At 42.7% G+C, this 12,816-nt stretch overlaps 1 protein-coding gene across 1 annotated transcript in view; it reads right to left on the bottom strand.

Annotated features, from left to right (window-relative positions):
* Positions 1 to 12,816, bottom strand: part of LOC119424952 (liprin-alpha-1) — a 229,419-nt gene that overhangs the window by 76,196 nt on the left and 140,407 nt on the right. Inside the window, exon 21 of the mRNA XM_037692477.1 lies at positions 8,592 to 8,673. Coding sequence (XP_037548405.1) covers positions 8,592 to 8,673 — 82 coding nt within the window. The remainder of the gene's footprint in view (positions 1 to 8,591; positions 8,674 to 12,816) is intronic.

Here is a 12,816-nt window from a genome sequence, read left to right as displayed (position 1 = left end):
TGCCCGGACCAGGGAAAATATGGGTGTTGTCTACCGGCCCGGCGCTTGGACCGTCCTGCAGGCGCTGTTTTTGAAAACCTGCAACCGTTGGCGCGCACCACCCCCACCATGGCTGGTTCTGTGTCGGACCAGGTCAGGACGTGCCTCATCAACACAAGGTCTGTTGCCAACAAGACTTTTATCCTAAATGACTTTTTTAAAGACGAGGGACTAGATTTTCTTTTTCTCACGGAATCCTGGTTGCCTTTGGGTGATTCAAGCGCCTTGGTGGAACTTTTACCTCCGGACTGTCTGTGTTTTAATGCCCCGCGGCCATCAGGCCGGCGGGGTGGTGGAATATTAACTGTATTTAAATCAAACTTTTCCTGTAAACAGTTGTCCACCCTCATGCCCTGCTCCAGTTTTGAGCTTAGTGCTTTTGAACTCGGACATTCCCCGCCCGTTCTGTGTGTGATTGTTTATCGCCCCCCTCGTTCCAAGGACTTCATAAGTGAATTCTCTGATTTTCTGGCTTACATCACACCAAGATATGATCACTTTATTATCATTGGCAGGGGCGGACTGGGACAATAATCCAGGCCGGGAATTTTGATACCATCCCAGGCCACCACCACCTGATTAACGCAAACCACCAAGACTGAGTTCAATTGAGCGCACTTTGAATGCATGTTGTTTGCACACGTCTAAAAAGCCATCCATAATTTCCCATCTATTCATTTTCACTTATTGACTATTTATATGTATTGGCTATTCATATAACAAAAAAAAAGTTCTTAATCTCAACGGAACTTTACCTGGTAAAATAAAGTTTAAATAAAATATTGTAATACAAGGATTTTAATATTCAGATAATTTATTGGAGTAATGAAGGGTATACACAAAATATCCTCAATAATCCAGGTAGAAAATCTAAAAAAGTTAAGTCAGGTCCTCTGGACAGATTAAAAAAAAAACAACTTGTTGAAACGTTTAGTCTTTAATCCAAAAGACTGTCAGTTTGAGAAGCTGCAACAAACTTAGTTTCAAATAGTCTCTTTTCATAGTGGATCAACCAGTTTGTTGCTGACATCCAGAACTAGCTGTTAACATGATAAAGGAGGACCATCATCAGCCTAACAATGGATCGTTAGTGCTCTAGGCTGTTTGCTATTCACAGGGGGCTGAGAGATACCAGCAATAACAGCATTGTAAGAGGGCTACAGTTGGACACAGAGGCCTCTGTCCCTGTTTAATGATGGATGAGTTCTCATCACAAAGATGGCTTCCTTTACTCCTCTCTCAAACCAACACTTCTCTATCAAGGATGAGCACATCTTCATCCCTGAAAGTGACTGCTGGCCTGCAGATGAGTGTAAACCACAGAGTTCTCCTGGCCTGATGATGTTGCTCTTTGGCCCAGCACAGAAGAGCAACATCTTCAGGCCAAGACTCGGCAGTTTACACTCATCTGCAGGCCAGCAGTCACTTTCAGGGATGAAGATGTGCACATCCTTGATAGAGAGGAACTATGGTTTGAGAGAGGAGTAAAGGTAGCCATCTTTGTGAAAAGAAACCATTGTTAGGGGTTGTTAGGCTGCAGGTCTTCCTTATGTTAACAGGTTGATCCACTATGAGAAGAGGCTATTTGAAACTGAGCTTGTTGCAACTCCTCAGACTGAACGTAGTTTTTTGGATTAAAGACAAAAGTTTCAACAAGTTTTTTTTTATTTGTCCAGAGGACCTGACTTAACTTTTTTAGATACAAAAAAATCTGAATTCCTAGACATTTCAACATTAAACTTTTTTCAGGTCCTAACCCATATTATAAAATTTGCAATATTCTTTGTAAAAACTTAAAAAACATTTGTTATATTAAGTCAGTTTTGGCCCACTTAGGTCCCTCAAAGTGAAGCTAGCATGTGGATATTAAGCTGTGCTGATAAACTGTGCCAGAGTTCAATTTTTTCAACACAAGTGTTTCTCTTACCTGCTCCATTACGAACAAACATTAATTTATAGCACTTAGCAGCATCCGCGGCCAGAGCTTTTCTCTTTTTTATCCTCTCTCTCTGCTCCACCTTTCCTCTTCTTTGGCTCTGAGATGCACGCACCGCGCGCCAACACCGTCGGGAGCGCGAGTCCTAGGGCGGGGAGGGGGGCGGGCGCAATGTGTGTGTGTGTGTCTCTGCTCTGTGAGTGACACACAGAAAAGGAAGGGAGGGGGCCGGCCCGGCCGGGGGATGTGCCAGGCTTTCTCCGTCGCTGCAGTGCAGCGTGAGACCTGAGCCCAGGCAAAAGTGAATTGTTTATTTAAAATAATAAAGTCCGTGCGACCCGAACCGAACCGAGCCTTTAGTCCCGTTCCTCGGCAACCAGTCCACCGGGAATTGTCCCGACGCTCCCGATGGCCAGTCCGCCTCTGATCATTGGTGACTTTAATATTCACGTCTGTTGTCAGGAGAAGCCGTTAGTGAAGGACTTCCTTGATTTGTTGGACTCATTTAATTTAACTCAACATGTAAATGCTCCCACCCAACAACACGGTCACACTCTGGATCTCATTTTAACACGTGATGTCTCTGTTTGTAATTTGGTAATCGGTGACAATGTTCTCTCAGACCACATGCCTGTCTTGTTTGATATCATCCCGCCTTGTCCTACTGTCAAGTCATGTGATTCTGCACGTACTTCACGCGCCATTAACGTTTCACTGCTGCACGTTTTACTGAAGCTTTTAGCTCTGAGAGGATTGATCAGCTCTCAGTGTCTCTCTCCACCGAGGAGCTAACCTCTCAGCTTAACTCTGTTTGCTTAAATATTCTGGACCGTGTTGCTCCCGTTAAAACCAGGAAAACAAAACTTTTATCAGAACCATGGCTTAATGACGTCACTCAAGCCGTTAGACAGCAGTGTAGGAGAGCTGAACGCAGGTGGAGGAAAGACAGGCTGCAGGTTTCTTTTCAAATCCTAAAGGAGAGTTGGCGTCATTATCAGAAGGCAGTTAAAACCGCCAAATCGAAGTTCTTTTCTGCGATAATTGCCTCAAACTCCCACAACCCCCGAGCCCTTTTTTCCACCCTGAACTCAGTTCTACACCTCAGTGAACCTCCACCTCTAGAAGCCTCAACTGAGCTGTGTGAAAACTTCCTCCATTTCTTTTCTGAAAAAGTTGCAAACACCCGGGCACTCATTTCTCCACCTGCTCATGATCCGTCCATCCCATCTCATTGTGTTGCTGTTCTGGACCACTTCGAGCCCATCTCTCTGTCTTCCCTGGAGCAGGTCATGTGCAGCATGAAGCCATCTGGCTCCCCTTTTGACGTTGTCCTCCCTCGACTCCTCAAGGAGCTTCTTCCTGTTCTGGGCCCTCCTGTTCTTGGCATTGTGAACAGCAGCTTAGCCTCAGGTGTGGTGCCAATAACTTTTAAACATGCTGCTGTCCAACCTCTCCTGAAAAAAACCTAGCCTTGACCCCTCAGTCATGTCCAACTTCCGGCCTGTCTCCAGACTCCCTTTTGTCGCTAAACTACTGGAAAAAATAGTGGAGTCCCAGCTGAAATGCTTTCTAGAGGATAATGCCATCTTAGAGCTATTCCAGTCTGGCTTTAAACCTCTCCACAGCACTGAACCTGCTCTTCTCAAGGTTTTTAACGACATTCTCCTATTCACAGACGCTGGTGATTCTGCGCTCCTTCTCTTACTGGACCTCACATCTGCCTTTGATACAATCGACCACGAGATCCTCATTGCGAGGTTAGAGCAGTGGGTGGGCATCACTGGGTCAGCCCTCGAATGGTTTAGATCTTACCTCGCTGACAGGTCCTTTTGTGTCTCCATCAAAGATTTTAGTTCAGCCTCGGCAGCGCTTAAATGGGGGGTACCGCAAGGTTCCATCCTTGGTCCTCTTTTATTTTCTTTATACCTGCTGCCACTAGGTGCTATTTTTAGGAAACATAACATACCTTTTCATTTCTACGCCGACGACTGCCAAATCTACTTCCCCCTCAGACTCAACGGTACTCGCTCTATTCAACCGTTACTGGACTGCCTGGCTGACATCAGAGATTGGATGGCTTTAAATTTCTTGAGTTTCAACGAGAAGAAATCTGAAGTTATGCTGTTTCCTCCCAATGACACAATCACCAACCACTGTATCGACCTATCCGTTCTGTCACCGTTAGTGAAACAAAGAGTCACTAATCTAGGAGTGATACTTGACCCTTCTCTGAAACTCAACAATCATGTAAATATGATTGTTAAATCCTGCTTTTTCCAGCTGAGGCGACTGTCTAAGCTGAAGCCCATATTGTCCAAAAATAACCTGGAGACAGTAATTCATGCATTCATTACATCCAGGCTCGACTGTTGCAACTCACTCCTTTTTGGTATCAGTCAGACCTCCATAGCTAGACTCCAACTGGTCCAAAATGCAGCAGCCCGGTTTTTGACCAGCACAAGCAAAAGAGAGCACATTACTCCTGTTTTGGCCTCCCTACACTGGCTTCCGGTTCACCTTCGAATCAAATTCAAAATACTCTTGTATGTCTATAAATCACTAAACAGCTCTGCCCCCTCCTATCTTACTGATCTGCTCCAGCCGTATGTCCCACCACGTTCTCTCAGATCAGCAGACCAGTTGCTCCTAACAGTCCCAGGAACCCGTCTCAAGCGCAAAGGTGAAAGGGCCTTCTCTGTAGCAGGCCCAAGACTTTGGAATGAGTTACCTCTGCTCGTTAGACAGGCCCCCTCCCTCACAGTTTTTAAATCTCGCTTAAAAACACACTTTTATTCCCTGGCTTTCAGCACTGTGTGATCTGTGCTGAGTCTGTGTGCATCACACTGTGTTGGTCATGTTGCAGTTGTTGTTGTTATCCATTACAGTTTTTGTTGGTTTCTACGTTTTTGGTGTCCTGTTATGTAATCTGTTGCTATGTGCTTGTTCTGTTTGTCCCTGTACAGCACTTTGGTGTGCTTTGTCACTGTTTAAAGTGCTATATAAATAAATTGGTATGGTATGGTATGGTATTACATTTTTCTACCTGAATTACCAAGCATGCATCAGAATGTGTTTTAACTCAACTTTTGTTTTTTAATTCAATTTTATTTACGTAAAGGAATTAAAAATCGTGTCATTTTATTCCACTTTACAGTTGTGTGCTTTTTTGTGTTGGTCTGTCACATAAAAACACAGTGAAACACTGTGAAGTTTGTTGTTGTAGGCCTGTCGCAATAAACAATAAATTAATTAATCAATTAATCAAACAATGAAAATTATCAACCTCATTTTCATTTATCAGCTTTATCGTTTCTTCGGGTCTCTCTCTTTCTACTGAAGACACTGGATGACAAATAGCTCAACTCCAGTGCTCTTCAGTGACCTCTCCCTTTCTCTTTAAAATCTGTTTTAATCGTCCAAAATTGTGTTTTTGGATCGAGCTAAGCTAACAGGCCAACCTTGGGAAAAAACCTCCATCTTGTCAAAGCTCTAAAATTCATGGTTGAAACTAGGGCTGCAACAACGAATTGATAAAATCGATAAAAATGATTAAAAGCGTTGGCAACGAATTTCATTATCGATTCGTTGTGTCTTGCGATTATGCGTCTTTCACAGCGCTGCGGAGCCGTTTTGTTCACGGGCAGTTCATTGTCAATGCTGACTGATTGAATAAAGTTTGAAAAAAAAACTCTGCAGCGCGAGTTGAACAGAGCGAGGGGGGAGGCAGAGCAGAGTCTGTTTTCAAAGGAAATTAAGTAAATTTTACAAATGACAGACACAGATAAAACTGTTCAACCCAAGTCCTCCAAAGAGTGGGAGCTCTTCACAAAGATAAAAACTGAGAAACATGCAGCTTTGAAAATTTACGACACAACACGGGAGAACCATGCTGATAAACGTAAACATGTCGGAGTCACGAGGAGGAGGAAGGAGCTGAACAGCTGATACAACTCGTGTTGCAGGTGAGTCTCTACAATTTAACACATTGTTCTGTTTCAAGAGAGAAAACGTAACGTCAGTCTGTCTGGTAGATGAAGCTGCTGCTTGTTTGTTTGTTTATCTGATTAATGACGGTGATAGAGAACGTGTGTTACTTTTTATTTAATTTAATTGGAACAAGCAGTGTTTAAATGTGATTTATAAATAAATCTAACACAAAGATAATAATTTAATGATTAAGCTTCAACTTTTAATTTGCTGGCAAAGTCTGAAGACACTGCAGGTATGGCAGGATGAATTGCATTTAAACAGGAATTAAAGTAACTTATTACATCTACTCAAATGTGTGTAATTAAGTATTTTATGTGTGTGTGTGTGTGTTTCATTGCTCTTTTAGCTACTTTTGCCTGAACCTAACGCTGTAAGTGAAACAAGGCATTTCTTGAGTTGCTGTAAATTATGTTATAATACATATTTACTGTCTCATTCCAGAAAACAACAACAACAACAAACAACAACATCCTTCATGATGGACAGACATCATGGACACCACAGCAGCAGCTGTCTTCACTGAAACATCCTGAACATGATCGTCACTGACATGAGACCTCTGTCGATGGTTGAAGACGAAGGCTTCACTACAATAATCCACACTTTTTTAATCCAGGTTACAATAATCCACACTTTTAATCCAGGTTACAATAATCCACACTTTTAATTCAGGTTACAATAGTCCACACTTTTAATCCAGGTTACACTCTTCCCTCAATGACACATTTTACAAAGTAGCTACATATTGTGCAGGTATAAAGATACATTTGTATATATTTTTGTGTACATTTATTTTTTTAAGCTATTTGACTAACTTTTATTTTTTGTTATTCGATATTTTACTAACACAGTCAAATAGCAACCTGTTTTTTGTGTGAATTTCTATGTCAGTCAAATGTTCAATTTTGGAATAAAGGGGTGGAAATTAAAACGTTGGCTTTTTTTCCCAATTAAACGATTAATCGAAAACTAATAGGCCGATGAATTGATTACTGAAGTAATCATTAGTTGCAGCCCTAGTTGAAACCCGTGCCTTCATCTAAAAAGTTGTTTTTCTCTGCAAAAAGAAGTTGAGAACTTGTTTACTGTATTTTTTTAATTAAAAGCTTTCTATGACAATTGCTATGCTAAAGAGCTCAAGTCACACTGAGCATCCGCCATTTTGAGAACTGAAAAACAGGAATGAGACAGCCCATGTTACGTCAAGGGGCCTCCCTCCCATTTTTCTTAAAGAGACACGCTGCTCGCTCCCGCACTATCGATCCTTCGGTTCAGTCTTATACTGTAATTCAGTGGTCAAAAAAAGATACTACATACAAAAAATAACCAACATTTCTTCTTAAATTTGACAATTACTAATTATTGTCAAATTTCAAACAATAGTATCGTTTATTGCAATAATTTCTGAGACAATTAATCGCCCAGCAAAATTTGTTATCGTGACAAGCCTAGTATTGTGACAAAATGCCGAACAGTTTAGAGCAAATTAAGCCCCCAGTATACTGCCGCGTACATCCATACGCAGAGGTACGCACGTACACACGCAGAGGTACGTGCGTACCCTCCGTGTAAAAGCTCACATTTTTACGACCGCATACGCGTACGCGGTGTCGCACAATAAACTGCCCAGCGACGGACTGTTTTGTATGCGACACCAATGTATTAAATTCCCCTTCTTCATCCCTGATCTGGCCATTTCTTTTGTTTTTTTGCCAAGAGGCAGAGATCTCTTCCTCCTCCTTTGATGCCATGATTGAAATGGTGAGAAATGGAGGAATTTGTCACAAGCGAATTAAACTCAGGTCCAGCATGGCTGCGGGAGAGTCTGGAGATTTCCTGGTGGGCTGGTCTGATGTGTGGGCTGTAGAGCCAGCGCTCTGGTTTTTAAAATTTTTTAGATCTTTTTATTAACGACATATAAACACAGAACACCACTGCGGCGGAAGCTGCCAGCGCTCACTTTTTTTCTTTTTTCTGACCTGTCAATCAATCAAGTAGGCGTGTCAGCAAATGACCAATCGGCGACCTCAATTTGTCCTGAAGGTAAACGCACCTTGTCTGTGAAGCTGCTCTGCAGCTGCTCGGGGTGGATGCTGGAGTTTAATGTTTGAACCCTCTGCATACAGTACACGCGTACGTACGCGTGAACGTACACACGCGGCAGTATACTGGAGCCTTTAATGTTTTCTTGTGACACTGTATCATGACAGAGCTCTGAAACATTGTACTGTTGGATTAAAAACCAATAAATTACAATTTCATGTCCTGTAGATATAAAAACTGTTAAAATTATTTAAAAGAAACTTACCAAGTGAATCTTTGCAAATTGCACTACAATATAGGACTTGGCGCAAATATTTAGGCAATTTAAAATAGAAACTAGAATTTACACTTAAAATTTAAATAAAAGGTTTTACACCAAGTTGTTTATTTTAAATACCTGGACAAATGTTAAAAGAAAACCAAATGTTTTCTTATTCTCTTTGTCGACTGTAACAAATGCAAATGTTACTATGATACACTGGCAAGAATGTCTCAGTATCATTTATTCCTAAGTGTAAAGGCTTGACTGTAAACTTTAAACTCTGGGATTTTTTGAGAACGTCATTTTGCTAAGGTTTCGTACCTCTAACCAAGCCACAACGGTTGGTCCATCCCACTGAGCGAACGGCACGCCTTCCCTACGAGCTTCTTCCAGGATTTCATGTCTGTGACACAAAAATGTATTGAAGCCAAAGTTAAACAGCCAAATGTAAAGCCTGCAAAACTCACAGTCACATTAAAACACACAATTACCCCAACCCTAAAAGTATCAAAAGACATGCACACTCAAAACCAAGAGCAAGAGTTATAAAGAAAACAGAAAATGAAACCAGGAAACACTCAGAAATATGGAAAAGCTTTGATAGAACTGAAAGGTATTTAAAGCATTTACAGTACACTTCTGAGACTGAAGTCTAAAGTTTTTACAACAACCAGTAAAGAGATGATTGGAACATACATTCAAAACTTTAGGTTAAAGAACGTTTCAGAACCCAGTCATCAAACAGTTTTATAATAAATCTATTACGCCACATCTGCATGAACATGTGACAGAACAAGGCTCCAAACACTTTACTCATTAAAGAAAAGCTTTATTTTAGGGGAGCTTTCTCAATTCAAAACTGGAAAGCTGGGAATTGAGAAAGGAGATGGGAAGCAAAATGTCTTCATGTACAGAAGTCCAGGTTTATTTGTCATGTCCTACATGACTGACAATCTCCACAACATTTAAAAACTACACATTCATTAAAAGCAAGATGTAACTTGTAATGGACACTCTTACTGGGAGGTCTTAACTACTGCTACACATTCTTACAACATCTAATTTGGCCCCTAGGTGGTAAGGTTGGGTGACTGGACAACTATATTGATCCTAGTACATTAGTTAGTAGTTGTTTTTTTAATTTAAGGATGATTTTTTTCCCCTCCATTTTCTTAAAGAGTTTAAGTTTCCTTTTACTATAGTACTGAAATGTAATAAATGTGTACAATTCAGTTGGGTGTGCCGCTTGAGACCGGCTGCACGTCTGTTTGCTCGACTGAATGTTGACAGACTGAATGTGATCTTTTGTCCCATTTTATTAATGCCGTCCTGCATTAATAGATTTGTTTATTCGAGTGAGGAGTTACTGGAACTATCAAACTATGCCAAGGCTGGTATACGCCACCTGATTCCTAAGGAGCTAAGGCGCAAGTACCGGGGATGTCGAGCTGGTCGTAAACACAAAGTTAGAATGTGGGCTAGAGCTGAAAAGTGGAGGCTTTTGAAACCACCAGTTCCCTCTGTGGTTATTGGAAATGTTAATGCACTGTCCAACAAGATGGATGAGCTTACCGCATTGATCGGGAGCCAGCAAAGCTACAGAGACGCCAATCTGCTTATCTTCACCGAGACGTGGCTAACCGGCTACATACCGGACGCTAATGTGGGCCTGCCTGGCTTCTCCGCTGTGAGAGCTGATCGGGATCCCAATTCCAGCGGAAAAAGCAAAGGAGGGGGACTCATCCTGTATGCTAACAAGCGCTGGTGTCACCCTAATCACCTGACTGTTAAAACTGTAAAATGCAGTCATGACTTGGAGCTGCTAGCGGTTAGCATCAGACCTTACTACATACCACGTGAGTTCTCACACGTCATCATGCTCTGCGTCTACATACCTCCGAAGGCTGATGCTGAGGCAGTGCGTGTGTCTATATTCAACACGACTATGGAGCTACTGTCTCAACACCCAGATGCATTTTTCCTCATTTCTGGGGATTTTAACCATGCCACTTTGGGTAATACTCTTGCCTCCTTCCACCAATACGTAAGCTGTCCCACTAGGAAAAATAAAACATTAGATTTGTTGTATGCTAATATCAAGGACGCATACTCTGTCTCACCCCTCCCTTCCTTGGGTAAATCTGATCATAACCTTGTTCATTTGCACAACCCATATATACTACTCTGGTGAAGAGGCAAACTGTAACTACAAGGCAGGTCAGAAGGTGGTCCCCTGAAGCAGAGCATGCACTAAGGGATTGGTTTGCCACTACTGACTGGAATTTATTGGTTAACGCACATGGGATGACCTGGAGGGGGCGGTGGGGTGCATGACAGACTATTTGAACTTTTGTATGGACCAGGTGGTACCTGTTAAAACAGTAAAGTGCTTTGCCAACAACAAACCGTGGATCACTGCTGGAGTGAAGGAAGTTCTAAATAAGAAGAAATGGGCATTTAGGAGCAAAGATTGTGTGATGCTGAGGAAGGTACAAAAAGAACTGAGAATCTGCCTGAAGGAAGCTAAGGAGGCATATAGCAAAAAGCTTGAGAAGAAGCTGGAGGATAATAACATGCGTGAAGTCTGGAATGGCATGAAAACTATTACTGGTTGCAGCAGCAGGGGAAGGGTGGGCTGTATGGGCCTCCAGAGAGCTGAGGATCTGAACTCATTTTTTAATCGGTTCAGTCCCCCAGTGACCAGCTGCTCACCCCCACCGGCCTCCCCTGATCATGTACATACTGTTCCTCTTCAAGATGCCTCTCTTCCAGTCTTGGAGGTGCCAGCCACTCCCATCTTAACTCCTCCATCCATAACGGTGGACCAGGTGACCAGGGAGCTACGACATCTCCATTCGAAGAAGGCTGCAGGTCTGGACCAGGTCAGCCCGAGTCTCTTGAAAGCCTGTGCTGAGGAGCTGGGTGAACCCTTACAGCAGGTCTTCAACTTGAGTCTGAGGCTGGGGAGAGTTCCTTCACTGTGGAAAACATCCTGCATCGTTCCAGTTCCAAAGAAGACAACCCCGGGAGCTTAATGACAACAGGCCAGTTGCACTCACATCACATGTGATGAAAACACTGGAGCAACTCGTCCTTCAGCTTGTTCATCCTCAAGTGTTGGCGGTGAGAGACCCCCTTCAATTTGCTTACAAGGAGAAGATGGGTGTTGAGGATGCTGTTATGTACCTCTTACATCTTGCCCTCACATACCTTGATGTGGGTGGGTGTATGGTGAGGATGCTATTCCTTGACTTCTCCAGTGCTTTTAATTCAATCGATCCCAGCCTTCTCCAGGAGAAACTTAACACCATGTCTGTGGACGCCCACCTGGTGCACTGGATATCGGACTATCTGACCAACAGGCCCCAGTTTGTCCGAGTTGGGGGTTGTAGGTCCTCAACATTGATCAGCAGTACTGGAGCACCTCAGGGTACAGTGCTCTCGCCCCTCCTCTTCACTCTCTACACCACTGCCTTTCAGTACAACTCTGATACATGCCACATGCAGAAGTTCTCTGATGACACTGCTATTGTGGCATGTATTAGGGAGGGGGAGGAGGGGGAGTACAGGGGCCTGGTGAAGGACTTTGTTGGGTGGTCCCATCAGAACCAACTTTTGCTGAATACCACTAAAACCAAAGAGGTGGTGTTGGATTTCCGCAGAGCTCCACCCTCTTTGCAGCCCATTGTTATTGAAGGATAGGAAATTAAGGTGGTCTCAGCCTATAAATATCTGGGGCTACAGCTGGACAACAAGCTGAACTGGACTGCTAATATGGATGCTGTGTACAAGAAGGGGCTGAGCAAAATGTATTTTCTCAGAAGGCTGGCCTCTTTCAGGGTCTGTTCTAAGTTATTGCATATGTTCTACCAATCCATTGTGTCCAGTATACTTTTTTTTGGTGTTGTGTGTTGTGGAGGCAGCACTAGGAAGATGGGCATCCGAGTGCTGAATAGGCTCATTAAGAAGGCGGGCTCTGTGGTGGGTCTGGGCCTTGACTCTGTGGAGAAGGTGGTGGAGCAGAGGACGCACTCCAAGATCAGGGCGATCATGTCCAATCAGGGCCACCCCTTGTACTCTGTCTTCTCTAACCAGCAAAGTTCATTGAGCTCTAGACTCCATTCAATGAGGTGTTCTACTGAGACTAAAGAACTCGTTTGTCCCTCGTGCCATCAGGCTGTATAATTCGGCCAATCCTGGCAGGAACCAGAGAAGCTAGCTGGTTTTTTGTCCCCTAACATAGTTGCTGCTTTATCTCCTCTTGGGTTGCTTGTTTAATTATTATCAATCTTTTTTAATACTAGGTTTTTATTATTTATTAATATTATATATATTTTATTCTGGTGTGTTTTTATCTTGTTGTTTGTGTGTATGAGAGCTACAGATCGCCATGTAATTTCCTTCGGGATCAATAAAGTATCTATCTATCCATCTTTCTATCATCTTTCTATCCATCTATCTACACATCTATCTATCATCTATCTACACATCTATCTATCATCTATCTATCTATCTATCTATCTATCTATCTATCTATCTATCTATC

This window comes from Nematolebias whitei, chromosome 2 (genome assembly GCF_014905685.2).
Source record: "Nematolebias whitei isolate Nwh7 chromosome 2, NemWhi1, whole genome shotgun sequence".
NCBI classification, from domain to species: Eukaryota; Metazoa; Chordata; class Actinopteri; order Cyprinodontiformes; family Rivulidae; genus Nematolebias; species Nematolebias whitei.
This window is presented reverse-complemented; position numbering and strand designations above follow the sequence as displayed.